The sequence below is a fragment of the Geospiza fortis genome, unplaced genomic scaffold, assembly GCF_000277835.1.
Source record: "Geospiza fortis unplaced genomic scaffold, GeoFor_1.0 scaffold192, whole genome shotgun sequence".
Lineage (NCBI taxonomy): Eukaryota > Metazoa > Chordata > Aves > Passeriformes > Thraupidae > Geospiza > Geospiza fortis.
This window is the reverse complement of record NW_005054315.1, coordinates 8,418,786-8,439,558: the sequence shown is the minus strand read 5'-3', so window position 1 is coordinate 8,439,558 and position 20,773 is coordinate 8,418,786. Positions and strand designations below refer to the sequence as shown.

The 20,773-nt window shown below is 42.3% G+C and overlaps 1 protein-coding gene across 1 annotated transcript in view; it reads right to left on the bottom strand.

Moving 5' to 3' along the window:
* AFF3 (AF4/FMR2 family member 3) overlaps window positions 1-20,773 on the bottom strand; it is a 320,892-nt gene that overhangs the window by 61,134 nt on the left and 238,985 nt on the right. The window contains exon 9 of the mRNA XM_031056148.1: window positions 14,532-14,572. Coding sequence (XP_030912008.1) covers window positions 14,532-14,572 — 41 coding nt within the window. The remainder of the gene's footprint in view (window positions 1-14,531; window positions 14,573-20,773) is intronic.

The following is a 20,773-nucleotide window of genomic DNA, read 5'->3' as shown; positions in this document are numbered from 1 at the left end:
ATCAAAGCAAGTGAAAATTTTTAGAGCAGACTGTCAAAGAGGCTGCTGGGGTTTCCTTGGTAGGTTTTCATTTTAAGGAGTCTCAACAATTTGCTTTCTTTCTCAAAACAATTCCATATGTCTATGGATTATTTACGGTTGTTGTGATTTTTGTTGTCAAGGGTTTTAAAGAAACAATATCACAATTATTTAACAGGGAGAACTAAAATTAGACAGACAGTGCCTGCAATAAGAAATTACCGAGATGATCTCATGGACTAAAACTTTGCAGACTTCTCTGTACTCTCCAGGGTTGGTCTAGATACAAAGAAAAGCAGTATAGACAACTGGAAAATAACTGTAAGTCTGATGCTGCATAAATACAGCAGCTAATTATTCATGTTGCCATCACTGATTTTACAGGACAGCAGGATTTTGCCAGCGTCGCACAGGAGTAAGGTCTGCAAGATATGTTGGGCCAGACCTAAAGCAGAACTGAGAAAACTTTGTTTAATGATTATTGGAATTCATCTGATGAAAAGCACAAAGGCCAGCTGTGGTCTTGGATTAAAAGTCATCAGGGCAAGCTGTGAACTGATTCATATTAGCTTCCTAATTTAGGGTAAAGAAGTGATTATTATTAGAAAGACATGGAGACACTGTGTGCTGATGAGGTTATTAGCTTGTCCTGAGGAGGTGGCACCTGCTGAGTGTAGGTTTTAAGCGCTTTCCCTGCAGGAAAAGGTCGTCATTACTCGCTGGAACACACACCATGCAGGAGGCTGGTGTGTCACACCTCAGCCTGTTGTTCTGCCTGCAGGGCCATGGGTATATTCAGCAGTGATCCACAGCCAGACACCAGGCTGGACTGACCACATCCAGGAAACCAGGCTCCATCTGTGCAGTGAAGTAAACAGGCAAAAGGATGGATCTGTGAGAAGCATTGCCACCTCTTGGGACCACCAAGCAGGAGATGTCAGTTTTAAAGTCTGTCATTAGCCTGGGCAAAACTTCTGCCGTTTTGTGCTGGCAGCCAGCAACCATGTGAAATAAAGATCCTTAGGAAGAAAGGATGAGGCTCAACACTTTCTTTTCTTTTAAGGGAAGGATCCCACTTTATTTCACATAGATGCATAGTTGTTTGGCCAAAAAAGGAAAAAAAGTGAAAAGGCACATAATAATTGCTTGCCGGCCTAGCAGCAAATGCCAGATTCTTAGATCCATCATTTTCTGCTGGTGAATTATTCCAGAAATTATTAATAGTCCTTACCTAGTAATTATGCAAGAAGTATTTTCATAAATGTTACATCAATAATTTAAAAGCTGCAAGAGCATGTGATTTTCAGAGTGACCTCTGACTTGAGTTTGATAGCCAGGCGAGAATAAGAGCAGAAGAATAACCATACATGATAACTGTATCTGAGACTGATACATTTATCAGTAATAACTGATAACTGAGAAGGAAATTCTAAACTCTGCATCAAGGATGAGTTTGCTCTGATGGCTGGACTTCTCTGGACTGAACCATAACAGCACCAGTCCTCATGCACCACTGGCAAGGACTGAAGAATACTGTACTTAATTGCCTTACTCAGTGCTTGTGTTGACTTGAACAGTTGTGAGGAGCTTGGTTGAAACATGAACTGTTTTCTCTTCAGCTTTTCCTGATGCAAAACTAACTGAATGTAGTTCCAAATCATGTCAAGCTTGTCATGTAAAGCTGTTTACCTTCTTCATTGAATGTGTCTGTTTGAAAACTCAGAGCTCTGATTCATTGGTTCAGATCTTGATTGTGACCTTGATTTGATGACTGTGCAGTCCGTTAATCGGTGTGCTGTGATTCTGCTAATATGGTGATGTGTTTTGCATTTGTTTGCTTATTTTTAGTATAGAGGGCTGGCTTATTCATTTCAGTTGTAACATGAGTCATGTCAACTGAAGATGTATGTAATTTAAATAACATAATTCCCATGCATGTGAGCCTGCAACCAAGTAAGTAACTCTAACCCCGACAAGACCATATCAACATGAAAGCAAAGATATTAAAATATGTCCAAGTAAGAAATTAAACACAGAAAATCTCAGGGTTGCACTATTGCCTTTAACAAGCTTTTCACCAGCTGCAAGACAAGCCTAGTGCAATTACTTCCTAACTAAGCAAACCCTTGTCTTGTCTTAGCTTTGGACACATGTTGGTAATTTTAGAATCATCATGACCATGTGAATTGAGTGTTACTTCTGAAAAAAAAAAGCAGCACATCTTTTGGGGGTAATTATTCTTTTCAGCACAAGAGCAGAAAGTGTATTTGAACACCCCAAATATTCTCAGAAGCTAAGCCTTGACTCAATCAGCCTATGACAGCCTATGACAACCTGTAAACAGTATCAGAAAATCTGTTCTTTCAGGTATGGTATGGCCTTAGTAAAAAGTAGTGAAGAGTCTCTTAACAAAGGCTCATCTTTTCTCATTCCAGATTTTACCTTCCTTCTATTATGTCCCTTTTTATACTGCCCAGACTACCCACGTTGCACCTCTTTTTCATCCTTGCAACTGTTGATTAACCAGAGGAGTGACTGGCAGGTCCATATAGTCACAGAGTTTGCAGTTACCAGTTCTTCCAGCTAACCTCCCAGTTCAGCAGATGAACACTGGTGCATGGTATCCCTGTGCAGCTTGGCTCCAAAGCAGACAAGGAGTGCATTGTGACACTGGAGTATGTCTTCTCCATTTGGGACAGTGGGAATTAATTTGCCATACGTTCTCTCATTTAATCAGAGAGTGTTTTCATAGTTTGTTGTAATATATTTAAAAGGCTGGAGTGGTAAATGACTGACATATGAACAATTCAAACCAGATCCACAATTTACTGCTACTCCACAGTGATACCAGATTTTGGTCATAAAAACAGCCCTAATAATTTGGATATGTCAACTCTGTCATAATTCCCAGTCTGACCAATCTGTGAGACCTTACAAAGGCAGAGGACAGCAACATACAGTAGACAATGACAGAAATTTGTCATGGCCCTTGTTAAATGGCTAATGCTGCATTTTGACCAAATGGAAGAAAATAATACAATACATTTCTTAGAAAATAATGTGGTGTTGGCTCAGATTAGTTAATGACATCAAATGCTGAGGCACTCATCTGCTTCAACAGTGCCCTTTGTCTGCACACATGCATGGGGATAATTCAAGGCTCCAGGAGGGGGCAGATGTACTTGCAATGCAAGGGAAAAACTCCTGGACCTGCTGCTTTTCATCAACCTTTAAATCCTTTACAATAATTTAGGAAATATATATATATATATATATATATATACACGCATTTATATAATACTCATAAAACATCAGCAATCTGAAGTTAAAATTTGGTTGTACTTGACAAGCACATAATATGCTAATATAGAAAATGGTGTAAAAAGAGAAGCTGAAACAGAGGTACATCTTAACCAGTACATCTCTATCAATTATAGAGTGATAATCTCAAAGGAGTGTTAAAGTTTTGCTGTCTTCTCAGACTGTTCTCTGGGTTTGCACAAATGACATTGCAGTTGTTGCTTTCCTCTTCAGCTTTAACAGAGCAAGGTGCTGTGCTGTGAGCCTCTCTAGCAGAAGAAGTAGGAAATCTGAGGGTGATCTGACAGCTGGAGAAGCCCAAAATTAGGTTCTTCTCAGAGCTCCACTTTTCAACACCATTGTTTCAAAAATGTAGGCTACAGTTTTCATGTCAGAATACCAGCACTCTTATTCTTCTATCCACTGGCACTCTTCCCACAAGTCCTGTGGGAGATATTTGCACTAGGGGTCTTTGCACCAAAAAGTTTCAAACTGGAAAAATGAGTGTGCTTCTTATTAGGTTTAGCAGACTGGGCATCTGCCAGGCTTTTATAAAATTGCTCATTTTCTGAGTCTTAGCTCTTTCACAACTTTTTTTTTTTTTTTAATTGAGTGCAGGACAAGCTCTATCTTATTAAGTGAAAACAAAAGAGTGAGAAGTTGGAAATTGCCAGGAAGCCTGGGAAAGACTGATATTCAGCTGAGATTTCATTCCATGTTTTCCTGTTGACCTCACAGGCTCTCTACACAAGAGCTCTGAGTACATTAAAGAAAGGCCACAGTCTCATTTGGTCCTGTGAACATTGGCAATATGTTATGGGGACAATATACAAGCTTGAAAGGGAAAAACCGCAGCAATGTCCCCATGCCCTGGAGGTTTTGTCTGGTGCAATGCTGTTTAACCAGAGCACTGTGAGGTTTTAAATGGCCATATGAGATTTATAGTAGGTCATGACCAGATCTCTTTTCAGGGCAAAGTTTGAAAAGTCCATTTGTCTCAAAATTTAAAAAAAGAGTCTGGTAATTCTCCAAGGTTTTTCCTCTTCCTTCAGGCAACTATTTTTTCCTGGCCAAATTCCTAAACCCTTCCCAAGAGCCTTTTTAATGTGGGAATTATTGTTCTAGTGTTTGCTATCAAAGAAATAATGCTGAAGATACAAATATTTACAAACCCACTCTAACTCCACATGGTCAGTATCAAGCTTATTAAGTTGTAGAAAAAGGGACATCATGACCTTAAAAGAAGTGGCTTCAGGAAGTCAGTATTTGAGGGCATTATTAGCAGGGCAGAGTGATGGTTACTGGGGAGGTGAGTGCAAAGGCTCAGGGTGCAGACAGAGCCCCCCCGTCCAGCTGATGGTGTGGTGCCCCAGCGTGGGCCAGCAGCCAAGGATGGCCCTGGCTGGGTGGTGGCAGTGCCAGCCCCCACCCTGCCTCAGGTGTCTGTGGGGCTGCAAACCAGGCAAAACAGGGCTGGTCCTCTCTACAGCTGTTTCTCCACCGTCCCCCTCCAATGACGGGGGCCACATCAAGCTTTCAGCAGTGGGTGATGCTTGGGTACCCTGCACTTGGCATCACTGATGGCACTGCAGACCAGAGGGGCTCAGCTCCTGGGGCGGCTGGAGGAGACTGGTGGGAGATGGGGGCTCCAGGGGAGGATCCAGGCACCCCAGTGGGGTCACAGTGGTTTTGAGGAATGGGGAAAGGGCAACTTGAGCAAGAAACACAGGAAGGGTCCATGATGGGCAGATAGAGAGGCTCTGGGACAAGGTCGCCTCGGGAAACAGCCAATATCATGGAGATCTGAGGCCACATAGAGGAAGGTGCATGTGACAGAGGCTGCAAGTCTGGTTTTCCTCTTCTCCCTCTAAAGGCATTATAGGAAGGAAGAAAAGGAAGATGGGAATGATGGGAATGGCAAGCAAAGTCCCTTAGGGCTGCTGGGAACCAGGGTCTAGCTGTTCCCTAAGCAGCACCTTCCCCGCCAGCAGGCATCACCTTCCTGGGCATGAGACAATACAAACCTCCCCGGGTATGCACAACACCAGGGCCACAGCAGAAAAAAAGCATATTAAAGTGTCTACAGCAGATCCTCAAAAAAGCATATTAAAGTGTCTTAAAGGATCATTGCAAAGCAATAAATTTACTTGGCAGGTCTCTATGACTTTTTGAGAGGGGATTTATATCTGTTAAATCAGAATAATGGGATTCTTTAACCACACTTCCCTGTTTTTTATGGTTTTTTATGGTTTTTTGGTGGTTTTGTTTGTTTCTTTGTTTGTTTTTGGGTGTTTTTTGGTTTTTTTTTTTTGTTTGTTTTTAATTTTATTTGACAAACTATTCATTTAGAGCGGCTATGTTTGATTGTGCCAGTAAGTAATAGGTGAGAGGTACTTGTGAATTGTTTGGCTTCTAAGTTTTCACAGAGAAGGACCTATTCTCTTCTGTGTGAATGTGTGGGTGAGAGGCAGTGTCTCAGCCTGAAAAAGAGTTCTGTGCCTGAGTCAAGAATGAAAAAACCTTTTAAAATCTTGATAACAATCTAACACATTAGATACACTGCTATGCAAAGTAAATTTTGTAGGATATAACATACCTACCTTTGAAATAAACAACTTTCTTTTTGGCTAAAATGGTAGAAGATTGCAGACCATGTCAAAGATAGCATGTGTCATGTTTAAGTCATACATTGTGGAAAAATACCTAATTTAATTTTAGTAATTTCTATTTATTTCTGCTTTTCAAAATGATAAAATTTGCAGGTTAGAAAAATATAATATCTGAACTTAAACTTTTTTACATCCAGTTTCAATCCAGGCCTAATTTTACTTCTCAGTTAAAAACACATTAGAGCAGACAGTCATAATATGATTTGGCCTCTCTCTGACTGCAAAAAGGGCAGCCTACTATAAATACAGCCCTTGAGAAAAGGAAGGTCTTCCATTTGGAGAAGGAATTTGAAATTTCATGCCATTCCAGTTTGGAACAAAGCCCTCCAATTTTGAATTTACCCATGAAACAGAACCTCAAAGAAAGCAATAATAATGAAAAATAAAGCAGAAAGTGTTTGGTCTGGTAATTTGTAAAGAAAATGTCACCAGACAGACTCCCTGGAAATGTTGAGTGAGCAAAAAAAAACCCAACCTTATAACTTCAGAAAATGAGCCATTTGAGATTTTTGGATCTTGGTTTACATCAAAAAAGCTTCAATGGTTCCAAAGTCTGAATACTTTCCCTGCTCATCAGGTTGCCAGTGAGGGTGTTGGAGGAGCTAGTTGTGCCCTACTGGACTGCTGCTGTGCCTTCCCACCAGCATATGTGACATAGCTGTGGTAAAAAACTGTTCCACCATAAGAGCTTTGTTTAATTTCAAAAACACTCCAGTTTTTATTTGGGAGAAAACCCAGGCTGTTCAAAGAACACACATTTCCATTCACTGAAATGCAAGAAACCTAGAACAGTATGAACCATTCCTCAGTGGTAGATTAAATCCAATACTTTTCCAAGAGAGAGGAAAGGATAAAAATTTTCCTTCATCTTACATCAAAATTGAGGCAGTCATGAAAAAACAGAGGAGACACCTGGATGGGACTGCATGGAGGAGCAAAGTATCTCAGATCACAGCAATGTGACTCCTTACAGGAGCATTTCAGGCCTGATCAGCCACAACCAATCCCCATGGAGAAATCACAGGGTACCTCATTCTTTGTACTAACTCATGCTATTTTTTTTTTGCAAAGAAACTGGACAGAGTTCTGTATCTGTGTAGTATCCTCTTCACCCCTCAGAGAACAAAGGGCAGCCAAAGCACAGACTTGTTACACAGTGTTGTCCCCACTGGTGCCCCATGAGGACACTGTTCTGAGGAATCCCTTGCCCATCCCTAGCACCAGCATGTCTTTTTCATGGGATTGGCCTCCTGCAGAACTTGACTGTTCTCCCCTGAGCTAGCCAGTCCCCCCTTTCCTTTCTGCCTCCATTGTTGCCAGGGTCAGAACAAAAACAAGGGCAAGGGGGAAATGCTCTTGAATCTAAAATTAAAAACTACAGAGGACAGAAGGCAGATAGCCTTACCAGTGACAAAGGCAAACCCAGAAATTTAGCTGAGATTTCTAAACCATCTTTGCAGGAAGGCAGGAAAAACCAACTGGAGCAAGCATGTCATCATCCATGGAGCTGGTGCCAGAAAGCCCTGTTGTGCCTGGCTGATTACTGAACGATTAAAGCTTGAAGGGGGGATCTCCTTCCATCTGCTGCATGGACTGCTGCCTCACTCACATGGAACTGAGATTTCTCCTTTGCATTGTTGCACCTGCTCTGGAGACTCCCCGAGCTACAGCTAGGATGCGACTCACAGGCACACAGGAGTCAAAAATCCCAAACTCGTGTCATGTAACTGGACCAGGCTGAGGTGTTGCTGCTTGCTATGAATTTTCACCTTTTCTTAAAATGAAGTGGTAATGAAAGTGGTGATTTGTGTGAACAGAGCGGCCGCCGGTTTCCTGCTTTTGGTGCTGTGTAAACCTGAGCTCTCTTTCATCAGACTGCCAGGAAATAGATACAAATGTATTTATAACATTTCACTTTTTGCAGCCTAGCCCTAAAAATAGCACAACATGTTACTCCTCGTAAAGGGCTCTCTGTTCTCTTATCCCACTGCTGAAGTAAGAAAGGCATAATGTTATCAGCTGTCCTCCCACCTGTTTGAAGAAAGCAAGTTTTAGCTACCAGAATTACTATCAGGGTTAAAATCCCTTTTGTTTTACAACATGTTCATTGCCTATGGGGACTTTTATTGTCCAGATGTTCAAACCTCACTGAAATATCATAAGTAGTATCAATAATAAGGTAAACAGAATTTATTCACAAACTTTCTGCCTATAGCTGTGCACTCATGATATATCTAAGTGGAGTGCAGAGCATCAATTCCACAAAACATTAAGTCAGAGCTCCTTTGATCCACATTTATGAAGATGGACAGACAGGTTAGACAAGATTATGCCTCCAAGGGTCATAAAAATGTAGAAGTTTCCCGACTGTGAACTGATTTTTCAAAGAAAATTATGTGCACAATTTAACTGGATGGCCATATATGCCTTCCAGGTTTTATATTGTTAATGTTTGTTTCCTCTTGGATTGTTGCTGTTCTAATACTCACACTTTTTATTTTTTGCCTCAGATACACACATTAAAAAAACACGCTTCTTGTCCTATTTGATTTATTCCAAAGAAATTAAATTACATTTTTATAAGCCTGTGTTACCACAAATGATAGCTGAAGATTTGGTGAAAAAAATTAATTCCTGATCTGTTGCCGTGAAGCGTCCTCGCTAGCACTGCACTGACTCCGTCTTTCAAAACCAGATGGAAGCAGTCCAACAGTATGATTAACTTCTTAGTCCCTGCAATTTCCTATTGCTCTACTTGCCCTAGATTTCAGGATTGACCTCCTGCTTCACTGCAAAATGCACAGTTGCTCAGTTTGATAAATCACACGAATACTTTTTTGATCACAGTTATCTACTATTTACTACATAGCCAGCGAGGTTAATCATATGCTGAGGCACTTCATATGCTGCACACATATACACTCTTCTTCCCAATAGCACTTTGCATATTCTTCATGCTGCCAGCCAGCAATGGGACCTGTTTTCTCCTTACTAATATATGAAAGACCACAGACCTACACCTTGCCTTTTTACCTTCCACACTCATGCTCTAATTGTCCTCACACTGATTCTTAAAAGACCAAGGAAGTCAAAGAAAATATGTGAGAAATTACTAGGCAGATTTTTCTTCTGGCAGATCGATATTTTTCAAAATGTAGATGTTTCTGGGAACTAGAACTGACTGACTTCCCCCAGATATCTTTGGGGAGCAAATGCATGAGGTTGCCCATAGGGAGGTGGGAAATGTTTGGCTATCATGATAGCAAAACACTATCACTTCCTTGAAGAGAAAAATACATCTTAACTTTTCTTTTTCTGTCTTTAAACATCAAATGAATTCCAGTATTTAGTAGGGCTCAAAGTTGTTACAGTTCCCTGGGACAGCTCTCCTTCCCTGGGACAGCTCTCCTTCCCTGGGACAGTTCCACCTTCTCACACAATGATACCTCCACATCACATCTTTTGTGCTATGGTATAACAATTCTAAATAAACACCAGCAATACTCAAAGTATGAGAAAGAAAAAAGCAGCAACAAAAAAAGATGAGTGCTACACGTCTTGCTCACAAATTAAATAGAGGGAGTTTTACAGAGATACCTATTCCTTTTCACTCCAAGCTGTATGCACAGGCTCTTCTTCTAAAGCCCCTTTTCACTAATTCACAACATTCTCCAGTACTGGAAAACCTATCCTATATACAATATGTATCATTACTCTTCCACCTTCACATTCTGTAACTAGCAGGACTGAGAAACTCCAGACCATTCCAAGGAGCATCTGCCCTTTGCTACCCTATATTGGAGCAGGGGCCAGGGAGGGTGCAAGTGTGAGACACCAGCGTCTCCAAACAGCCAAGCTTTCATGCAAGACAAAAATGATAAATCCATGTATTCCCTCTCAGAGGTATTCTCTTTTTCCTCCCAAAGATAACCCAGAAAATTTAGGCAGTGTGCTAATGCTGAGAGCTGCATGCCTGGCTGTGGCAGCGAGCACTGTGCGCGTACGCTTTTCTCTGGCCAACCTATTGACTCCTGTGGAGCCTGTGATCTCAGTTCCGTCACTCTCTGCCGAGTCCCAGGTTAGCTGTCCCAAGCCAAGGCTTCCCCTGGGCTGTCACTGATTGCACAATGCTGCCACATGAAGCTTTCTGGCCAGCCAGCTAGCTGAGTCATTCACTGATATGCTGACCATGTAGCTTCTCGTGTGGAGAGCTCTCATGGTGTGAAAGGCAATGTTATCGAAAACGTCATTCCAGCACAAACATTAAGTATGTGAGTGACATGAAGCACATGAGTGTTTTTGCTAGCTGTCACTGGACTCTTTACTTATTTTAGGGTATCACAAGTTTAAGTGCTTTGCATAATCACAGCTGAAGCAGATACCTGAGAACAAGAAAACTTTGTCTCTTTTCACAAGAAGTTTTAAGGCTGCTTGGACAGCTACCTTGGCTGCCTTAAGTGATCTATTAAAAAAAATCTAAATTGCCTCTTATTGTTGCTTTAATATTTCACAAGCAGTGCCTCCCCAGGCCTCCTAACACAAATAGTGTATCCCAATGTGGCTTTGTCTGAAGAAGAGCTGTGCTACACATCCCACTGGGCTAATCATCAATTCTGTGTCTGCTTACAATATCAGGGCAAGGGACTGGGTTGACCAAGGTCAGCCTTTTTGATTTTTCTTGCACCTGAGTGCTAAATGCATGCATACAGCCATGAGAGCAGCAGCACCTCTGCTTCCAAATGTCTCTCCCCACAGATGTGAGGCTCCACTGCTTCTCAGCTGCCCAAACCCTTCACTTCTCCAGTGAGGAAGGGGGCAACTCATTTGCCCTTCAGGATCCTGCATGCTACTGGCTACTAGAGTCCCATTAGGGTAAACCAGCTCATGTCTGGTACAGGCCTCATTCTGGTGTCCTAACTGTGATCAGACATGGACAGACGAGACATGGTTACGTGGAAGTGCAATATCCCTCCTGGTCAGACTGAAGGTTAAGACAGGTTGTGTAGCTCACCAACCATCATGAATGGGGCTTGTCTCCACCGGCAAATGGATACTAGTGCTGAAATGACTGCTCTGTCAACAGCAAGAGGTGGTAGACCTAAAAGGTTTATCGCAGCCCATGCTTCCCAGTGCAGGTCTGGACAACACGTTTGTATCACCAGGGTGCTGAGGGCAAGCTATTGAGCTGGACTCTTTACAGGGCTTATCAGCTGGGAAGGCCAGGCCTGCCAGCACAGCCATATGGCTGCTGAGATGACTGGGCTCAACTCTGCCTGTACCTTACACGCCTGCACTGAGTTTTTATGGGCAGAGCTGGTGGGTTTTGCCTGCCTCCTGCAGTACAAGTACAAGAAAGGAGAGCAGATCATGGCTGTGAAGTCAGCACATCTCCCAAGTACCACCCAAGCCCTCGGCAAAGGACCTGTCTTTCCCTTGTTACAACCAGAGAGGAAACTCAGCAGTGGTACACCACTTTCCTCTAAGTGTTCAAAACTCTTCAGCAGGCCCACTTGGCCTACACTCCAGCACAGAGAATTAAAAACAGCCAGGGAAATAAAAGTGCCCTAGGAACACTGTAAATCTTTACTTCATGGAAAATCTTATCTTGCACATGAATATGAGCTGTGAGTAAATTTAATGTGTGGATAAGTACTGTACAATCTCCCTCATGGTGGGCTTTTCAGCCTAAAAAGAACAAAAGAATAATAATGAGTGTTGTGTTTGGGTAGGATTGCAAACAGCTGTAATTTACAGCTGGATGTTCTCCATTGCAAATGTATCCAGCAAGTAAGTGCTTCTGGGTTAGTGGAACAGACTGCAAAAAAAATTAGCTTTTAACTTCAGCCTTAAGGTCATAGTTCTGGAACCATGGGAGTCAATAATAAAATCTATTTAGCTCAGTGGGATTAAGCAAGTTTAAGACCTGGCTTAACCACGCTGCTTACTGTTAAATAACAGCAGAACACACTGGATATTTTAGTTACAGGCATTTTTCTTCATTTGAAAGCTATTCAGGCAGTGGATATAGGAGACAATTGAAAATATGCCAGCTCTATACCATTAAGGTATATGAGTTAAGTTCTTGCTCTTCTCTGTCCCAGAAAGTGAGTAATCTGTATACTTTGACCACTTTACTGAAAAGCACAATAAAATTAAAACCAAGCTGTGCTAAATAAACACTGAGGGCTTTTCATGAGAGAATGAAAAGCTAATGGGGCCAGTGCATCTTTGCTGACAAAACAGTCAGTGCATGTGCAGAGCAACCTGTGTTCTGGAAGCAGAAAAGCTGTTTCAGTCAAGCTTCTGGGTCACTAATCTTTGTGTTTGCACATAAATCTGCTGGGGGTTACTGTGTCATTCTGCAAACAAGACTGAGTGTGATACACTACAGAAATCAATGGCTAGATTTAAAAACTCTCTCTTTTATGTTTGTTTAAGGTTTTTTCCTCATCTTTTAGTGTAGCTGTTACCTTTTTAACAGAATCTGAAAACAGGAACTGCAAGAGGAACTTCCGGAGAGTATTTTTAGAAAAAGGGCAAAATTACTGAAAGCTTTATAGTAAGCTGCCATCTCCCTTGTTGCTGGGAAGTGCTGGTGTGTGGCTGGGAGCTCTGAGTTGCTACTGGGACACAACTAATGAGCAGCAGTATCACAGGCATCCTTCCTCTAGCCAAGAAGAGACAGAAACTGCTGTCACAGTGGGGGATTTTGGCCCCCTGCCCTCCCATTTGCTCGCTGCAGTGAGGTCATGGGTGGCAGGGAGGCAAACCCCCAGGGTGCACCCCCAGCCTTCCCAGTACCCCCTCCAGAACTGGGGGAAGGAGGGTACCCTGGCAGTCAAATTTCTGCAGAGCTAGTTGGAAAAGCTGTAGTCCCTGAGCTTGCTTTTAGGGCCAGACAGGGAAATATTTGATCATAAATCCTAAATCTGAGCCATGATGGTTATTAATACTGAGGCCCTTCTGCTCTGTGGATGAAGGCAGCCTGCAGCCAGCTACCTCACCACCTTTGACGAGGTAGGGAACATCTATCCATCACCAGCACTTTTCTTTCCAGGGAGACAGAAATCAAACTGCAGGGTTTGGGGTTTGTTCATTACCTCCAGGGCCACTCCTGCAGGAATGTTCCACATGCAGCCCAAGAGGAGAATGCTGTGAAAAAAATCCCCATGTTTCCTTTGGTCATGGTATTGTCCCCACCAAGTGCAAAATCTGCTTTGCCTCGGCAGTGAGCTTGCACACCTCCAGGGAGAGTGGCATAATGCTGACTCCAACTCCACTTTCTTTTTGCATTCATTCCAGTTACAGCAAATACTTCTGAGCCCTATAACTGTACCAGCAATTTCACCCACATCCCATACATTTTACTCTGAATTTTTTTCCCTTAAAGCAGGGCAAAAAATTCTAAACAAAACCGTGTTTGTAAACTTGGGGAGGGAAGGTCAATAATTTTGGCGGTTTTACCCTCCGAGCAGAGAGAAATGTTATTCATCCATGCACAACATATAATTCAGCCTAAGTGACAGGCTCTGCTCTGGAGAAATCCTGGCCTGAGCTGGCTTCCAGAGTCAATTACCACTTATTCCCAGGGAGGCGGGGGGCTGGGGGCCAGACGGAGCAGAGGGGGCTGGCAACAAGACATGGGGAAATTTACTCTGTGTCAGCCTGCATGACACAGTACCTCATTTGTGGAAAAATGTAAATCTGCTAGTTCTTTTTCACAGGCACTAAAATGTACAGTGTCTCCTCCCCCTTCCCTACCCCCTTTCCCAAAACTGGAAAAGAAATCAGGACCATCTTAGAAAGCTACCTTATATTTCAATCAATCCTCTTTCATAAAAGTCATTTAAGGTAAATACCTGTGCAGACCTACAGCCCAAATATAACATTTACTATGGCCCAAATCCTGAATTCCTTACTCAGGCAAGTTTCCCATTGAAGTTAATGGATTTTTTTGCTTGAAAAAGAGCTGAGTAAAACTTGAACACTGAGGATTTGGTCCCCTGCTTATCTGCCTGCAGCACTGCTGCAGTTCCAGAAGTGAAAAAATTAATTAAATTCCTCCAATATGCCAATCTCTTAAAACTTAAGGGGTAAAAAAGGGCATTGTTTTTGTGCATAAAACATACAGAGAATCTCATCAAAGGAAGAGTAATTCCCAGGGAAAGGATTTGGAAAAAGTCAAAAGAGAACATCTCGGAATAAATGAAGTACTTATTGCTGAGAAATGAGCTCAGATATATCTCAGCAAACTCTAAAGCTCAGAATTTACTGCATCATTCATGCCTTCTCCAGTAAGTTTCTTATCTCTCGTTTGGTATCACAACAAGGGATTCTGCATACTCTGTATGAAATACAACAAGACTGTGATTTTTGCAGTAATAAACTCTACACATGCATGACAAATCCAAGCATGCAAAATGTTTAACATCCCAGTTCACAGATACTTTGGGGACAAAATCCGATTATGAGTTATATGCCACAATAAATAGGGCTCAACGTTTCATAAAGCAATTTATAGTTCATAAAAATGACAAAATGTACCTGTCAGATAGAACGCGGAGAGCAGATCTCTGTGCTGCCTGCTGGAAGAAAGGGCAGAGATGTTTATTTTATATTCTGACTTGAAAATTACGAGCACAATCAACACTTTAAAAAATGCATTACACACATTTTTGTCACATGTCCAAAATGTTAAAGTACGAGCAAAGTAGCAGAGAGTCTATAGTCAAATGGACATTCCAGCCAAGTAAATGTAAGAGCACTTTGTTTAAAATGCCAAAACCCAGAAGACTGTCAAAGCACCGCACGGTATTTGAGGTCTGAACTACTCTATTTAGACAATTTTTTTCTGTAGGTCCCTGAAAATTCTCCAGGACTCCGTTTTCTGCTTTCCCCTCTCCCCACTTCCACACCCCCACTCCTTCTCCTTTACCATTAGTCTCCTCCCATTCTTCCACAGAAACAAACATCACATATTTGGTTCCTCTGCGATGAATTATAAATTTTGCCAAGCTTGCCAGAGCTGCTGCAGACTTTTCATGAACGCTGCCATGTTAATCTGCTGGCAGCATTTGCCTCCACAGAATAGGATTGACCTTTTGCTGGTTTGCTCTTCAGTCTTTGCCTAATACAACTCTTTGGATGGGGTGGGGAAACATGGTTCTTGTTCTTGTGTTAAGCACCAGGTCTGGGAATGGAAACTGTAGCCTCTCAAGTTTAATAGGACTACAAAGCCTATCCCTGAGCTAGTATGCCACTTTACTAATATTATTTTTCCCCCTCCTTCAATCACTTCAAGTGGTGATTCATGGCTTTGGCACAGTTACCAGCTGCTAAGCAAAGATGAAATCCATAATGTTTTGAAAATCTGCCTTAAAGACTCCATTCCACTTGGACATGCCCAGAGTGTCCTATCCCCAGCTGCACCTGTCCAGGCTGTGCCTCACATGACACAGAGCTAAGCAATAAAGACAGCCAAGGGGCAGGGAAATGAAAGTTTATTTTCTCATTGCAGGTACCAGTAAATACGTTTTGAAACTGTTCTTCCTGTCTTATCAGCCTGCTGGGGGCCACATCCCTATTTCCAAACAAGTTCGATGACTTACAGGCATCCTGCTCAGCACCAGAGTATGGATGTAACCCTTCTGGCTCGGCAAAAATGCTGCTGACAAATTGCAAAAACTTGAGAAAACCTGACTTGTGGCTGCAGTTACATTGTATTTCACCGAAAGGTGTGAAAAGATCCCTTGAATCGATCCCCGAAGATCTAACAGGAGTGGGAGGAGTTTCCACTTGATTCTAGAAGCAGGATTTCTTCTCTTGGGACTTTCTGGACTTTCTTGGGACTTCTCTTGTGCCTGCTGGGTTTCTGGGGAGATGTAGTTTGATGTGTATCACCCATCAGATTGTCAGAAGACACAGTGGCATGGCTCACTAGAGGGTTTTTCCTTAGTGTTGACTTTCTACAGTGGGCAGAGAACCTGTGGGAAGGGCTGGAAGGTCTCAGCAGCTCAGTGGGAGTTTTCTCATGGCACGAACATATTGTTTTTAGTGTTAGGAAAATGGTATGACAACTCTGGTATTTTTCACTGTTTCCAGGAGGTCATACTATTTCCATGCTCTCATATACAAAACTATCCATGCCACTGGCTACAGGCTTTAAAGAGTGCAGCCACTCTCCAGTCCCATGGGCTGGCATCATTTTTCCTCTCTCCTCTGCAAAGGGGTTGTTAGGACAGTGTCACACAGTCTTGCAAGTTCAAATTCAGAGGATACCCAAACCTTAGGTTTTAGAATGACTTATAGCTTAAACTCTTTTTAAACACCCAGGGCCCACAGGAGTTCCTCTGCTCCTATCCCTAATCACTCCCACTAGCAGGAGGGTATGACCAGTTTGAATTTCAAGCTGCCCAGCTTCGATGCTGAGGCCTGCACTATGTTGTATCTTTGTCTGCAAAACTCAGGAGCTTCTCTCACTATCTGAGCCATTTCCCATGGCCAAGTTGTGTAGACAGCATTCATGTCTTTTCCTCCCATGTCAGCCAAAGCCAGTCTTTCCATCTCACACAGCCACTACATGGCAGTGCTGCTCAAGACACGTCTCGTTTCCCACTCTTGGCTCAGGCCACCACAGATGCTCATGGGGTTGTGCAATAGAACAGGTTAGAAAACTGATCCAGACAAAAAATAACAATTTTCCTTCATTTTTTGGTTTTTTTTTCCCTCCAGTGTTATTTCTAAGCTAGATCCCTTTTCTGAGCTGCTTCCCCAGGAAGAGGGTGTCACATCACAGGGTGCAATGTGGGAATCTGAACCGCACTGGGGGACGAGTGGAGACCTTTGCTGCTGACATAAGATCATGTCCACCAGCAAGCCTGACATTGCTTCCACTCCCTTCTGGAGCTGAAGAGAACTCCTGGAGAAAGGTGCATGGTGGCTGTGGTAGCCAGAAGGCATTGAAGGGGACATGGGCCTCATGGATATTGAAGAGACCACAAGAAAGCAAATATGAACTTTGAGGATGCTAAAAGCCCCTAATATGGGAAGCGGGGTTCATAGCACTGTTGTATTTCCCTAAAATCCCTAATTTTGAGAGGAAGAAGTGCTGGATAATTTATCTTCCAGTCTTGAGGAAAGCTGCCCTCAGGAGGGAGGAGGAGAGGTGCCTTGTCTTGACCCATTTGCTGTGCTAATTGAGCCAGGAGACGCTGTGTGGAGCTGCAGCCTCAAGTGCCAGTCTTCAGGTTCCATCTTGATGCATTCAGTTGCTGAAAGCTTTGAAAAGGTGATCACTTCTAGATAAGAAAGTGGGTTCAGATGACAGGCAGGGACACAGAAAGAAATGTACAAGTGTGTTTCAGTGAGATCATTCTACTTTTTCAATTACCCTCTCATTTAAAGTCCTTTAATAAACATCCTTCTTCACTGAGGTGCAATGCAGATTGCATGGGGCACTTCAGTCTTCGTCTGGTGGTCACACATTCTCTAAATGAGACTATTGATTTCTTTCTTACACAGGCTGGAAATACAACTGTGTTGGACTGCTTATTTGTGTGACCCCCAGAGCTGGTAATTGCCCCATTTCTAAATGATGGGGGAATAAGATCCAGTCACAAGTTTATTCTTCCTCCCTGGAGAAACAGATCTATTGCCTGCAATGAAAGGCAGTTAGCAACTATCCAGCAATTTTAATTCCAGTCTATATTGCTCCCCTCTCCTGGAGAAAGTGAGCTGTTGTAATTAAAGGTAGTTAGCAGTTCCCTAGCAAGTATAAACACTTGCAGCCACTAATTACAGTCTGCTCTCCTGTTCCCCACCTTGCCACAGGACTGGGCTGCTCAGTTTAGGGGGAAATATCTGCCCTCACTTCTTGCTAACAGTTTGTGATCCCATTCAAACTCATTCAGGAACTCACAGCTATAGAAACTTTTTTTTTTTTGTGATTTGTTATGTTTCTAAAATGCTGGTATTATGTTTTTAACAATGTAAGCAAAGGGGTGGTATTTAGTATCATATAATGCCTGCATGACTATTTTTTTTAATAGCTACATTTTGATTGTGCTATTTAATTTGCATTTTATTTTACATCGTTAACAACTTTACTAAGGCCAACTCATCATCCATCAAGAAATCTGAGAATATGTTCTACAGTCTTTATTATTCCTGGAAGTTACTATGCTGGTTATAGAAATTTGGGATAAGAAATAATTTTGATATTGCTGACAGAATTTAAGTATCTCCAAGACTTAGCAATAAAAAGTGCTTTATGGGAAGCTTAATATTCTCTTTATAAGTGGTAGAATGTGTTCACTAGCAAGGAACATAATCCTGAATTTTCAGTTCTTAGAATCAGTGGGGTTACTAAATGGAGGAAGATTCTCCTCAATATGAACATGGATATTGCAGGCCAACTCACCACAAAGTAACTTAAATGCTGAGTAGGAAGCAGGGAAGGGAAGAAACCAATCACTCAGATGTCTCAGGTACTTGAGCTAGAGAATCCAACCACAGTAAATGGGTATGAATTATGCTGTTTCACTACATAAGAAGTGCAAATTACAGGACAGTGGCTGGTTAGACTTCTTTGATCCCCAGCTGAGTTGGTTCAGATACATTTAGGGCAGAGTTTCATTGATCTGTCTATAGTCTATTAATCATTCATGGAAGATTCTAGCTGCACCCCAAGACTACTGAGACAAAACAAGTTTTCAGCCAGGAGTAATTATGGTCAGGTTCTCAACCTCCAGAGATTTCATCTCCTTTCTCCATCCTTTATTGCAATGAGCCAGAGCTTGGGAACATATTTAGGTTTCAGTGTGTGTTAAACGAGCTACCAAAATTAGCTTGAAGTGTGACAAGTTGCAATCTGTTGTTGAAGGGAAATCAGAGAGGAAATTAAATACTTTTATTGTAATTGGGACTGAACAGTGAGCTAGCTCATTGTAATTGGGACTGAGCAGTGAGCAGAACGGCTTGAATACAGCTATTGAGATGGAGATACAGGAGTGTTAAGAGTGTTCCCCAGAAATCCCTCTTTTTTTAATTTGTTGCAAAAGGATTGCTTCATAAACTGCTGGGCTCACAGGCATTTTTGGATAAGAAACAAATGAAAACTACTGAAGTATGTTCTGCTGGGCTTGGAAGACTGTCTTGGAGGCACTGCAGGCTGACTGTAGATGCATTTTCCTATACCTCACCCACAGCAACCTTTGGCAAATAAAAGCCAATAAATTGGCTGTTGGCAGATTCAGGCATTTTGCTTTCCATCTTGCCTGTCCTGTGGATTAAGTGTTGTTTTTGTGAAGAGCTCAGTTACAGTGGTTGTATGGAGTTAACAGGAGCTACAGCAGAGAGTTCCCTGAGATGGCACAGGTGTACACGTGGTGAGAATTTGAACCATTTCTTTGGGGACAGTGAAGCAACACATGCTGCCTGTGCATGAGTAAATTGCACAGCTTCCAGACCATCTTGTTTGTCTTCCTTGGGTGGTAGGTGCTGCCCTAGAGCTGTGCAGTGAACCATTTATGCTCTAAGTCAGCAGCTCTCATATTAGCAACCACCCAGAGTGCTGGATGTCACCCTGTATTGGACTGCAGTTAATGAGCTGCACACTTTTTCCAAGTCAGGGTTAAGGAAAGATGTCATTAGTATATACTGCCATTTGGGAACCAAACCAGGAAAAACACTCTTATATCTGTCTTCTTTCACATTTCACTCTTCACACGTCTTCCATGTTGATTCTGTTTTAATTTCCAAAGGTTTTGTTTGTTTTTAGCTTATATGCAGTTTATTCTAAAGCCAGTGAAGCCAGGAAGAAATTTTTGTGAAGGGCACAACCTGATTGCATGCCACAGTTTGGGTGATGAGACTCCACAGAGTGGTTTTTTTTTTCTGCTTCAAACCTGGGTGCTTCTTGTGGACCCAGAGCAAAACTTCTCTTATTGTGAACAACAAGCAGAGTTTTCCTCCTTCCACACTAAGGTGAGTTTATAAACACCTTCTTGTGCTGGAAGTTAGACCTGTGCCTGTGAGGCAGAGCAGCCCTGCAGCCTCCCAGCTCCTCTCCCTCCCTGTCCAGGTGTTTCTAGGCTGTGTTCCAGCCAGCAGCCCTGCTCTGGACAGGCTCAGTTCATCCTGAGGGTATCTTTCACTCCAAGGCATGTTCTCCCAATGCGTTGAGCATCTTTCTCCCATGTCTTGAAACCCTGCCCAGTTTTCAGTGTTCTCCTTGAAGAGTGCAGAGCTGCTCATCAGGGCTGAAAACAGAGGTAATGGGAACCTGCTGCACCCACAGACTTGCTGTGGTTAAATGCCCATGAGTATCTTGTGGCCACAGGAAGTTGCCTGAGCAGATCAGGTCAGGCAATTTATCGTAGGTGATTCCTGACATGCCTTCTCTCACTGCATCATTCTGTACTCCCCACTGCTCCTAGGGGCTTTGCTTGAGGATTGCTTTCCAGTGTGGATTTCTGAGGGATTTAAAATCACTTGTAAACTGCAGCTTGAGTGTTTCTCTGTAAATTTGCAATATAAAGGTATGAATGTGATTTTCACTGTCTGGTTCATATTTATTTAAGATTTACAGACTGTAAGACTTAAAAGGGTCTTCCTTTCTTCCCATTTTGGAGTTGGTTATCATCAGAGCCACATCTTTTAAGAAACTGTAAAACTCCTTCTGGATTTCATGATTTCTCGGAGGCCTTTCAACACCTCAGTATTAATTTTTCACCCTGGAGTTTTATTATTATATTCTTGGCATACATTGTTCTTTCTACTCTGCTTTG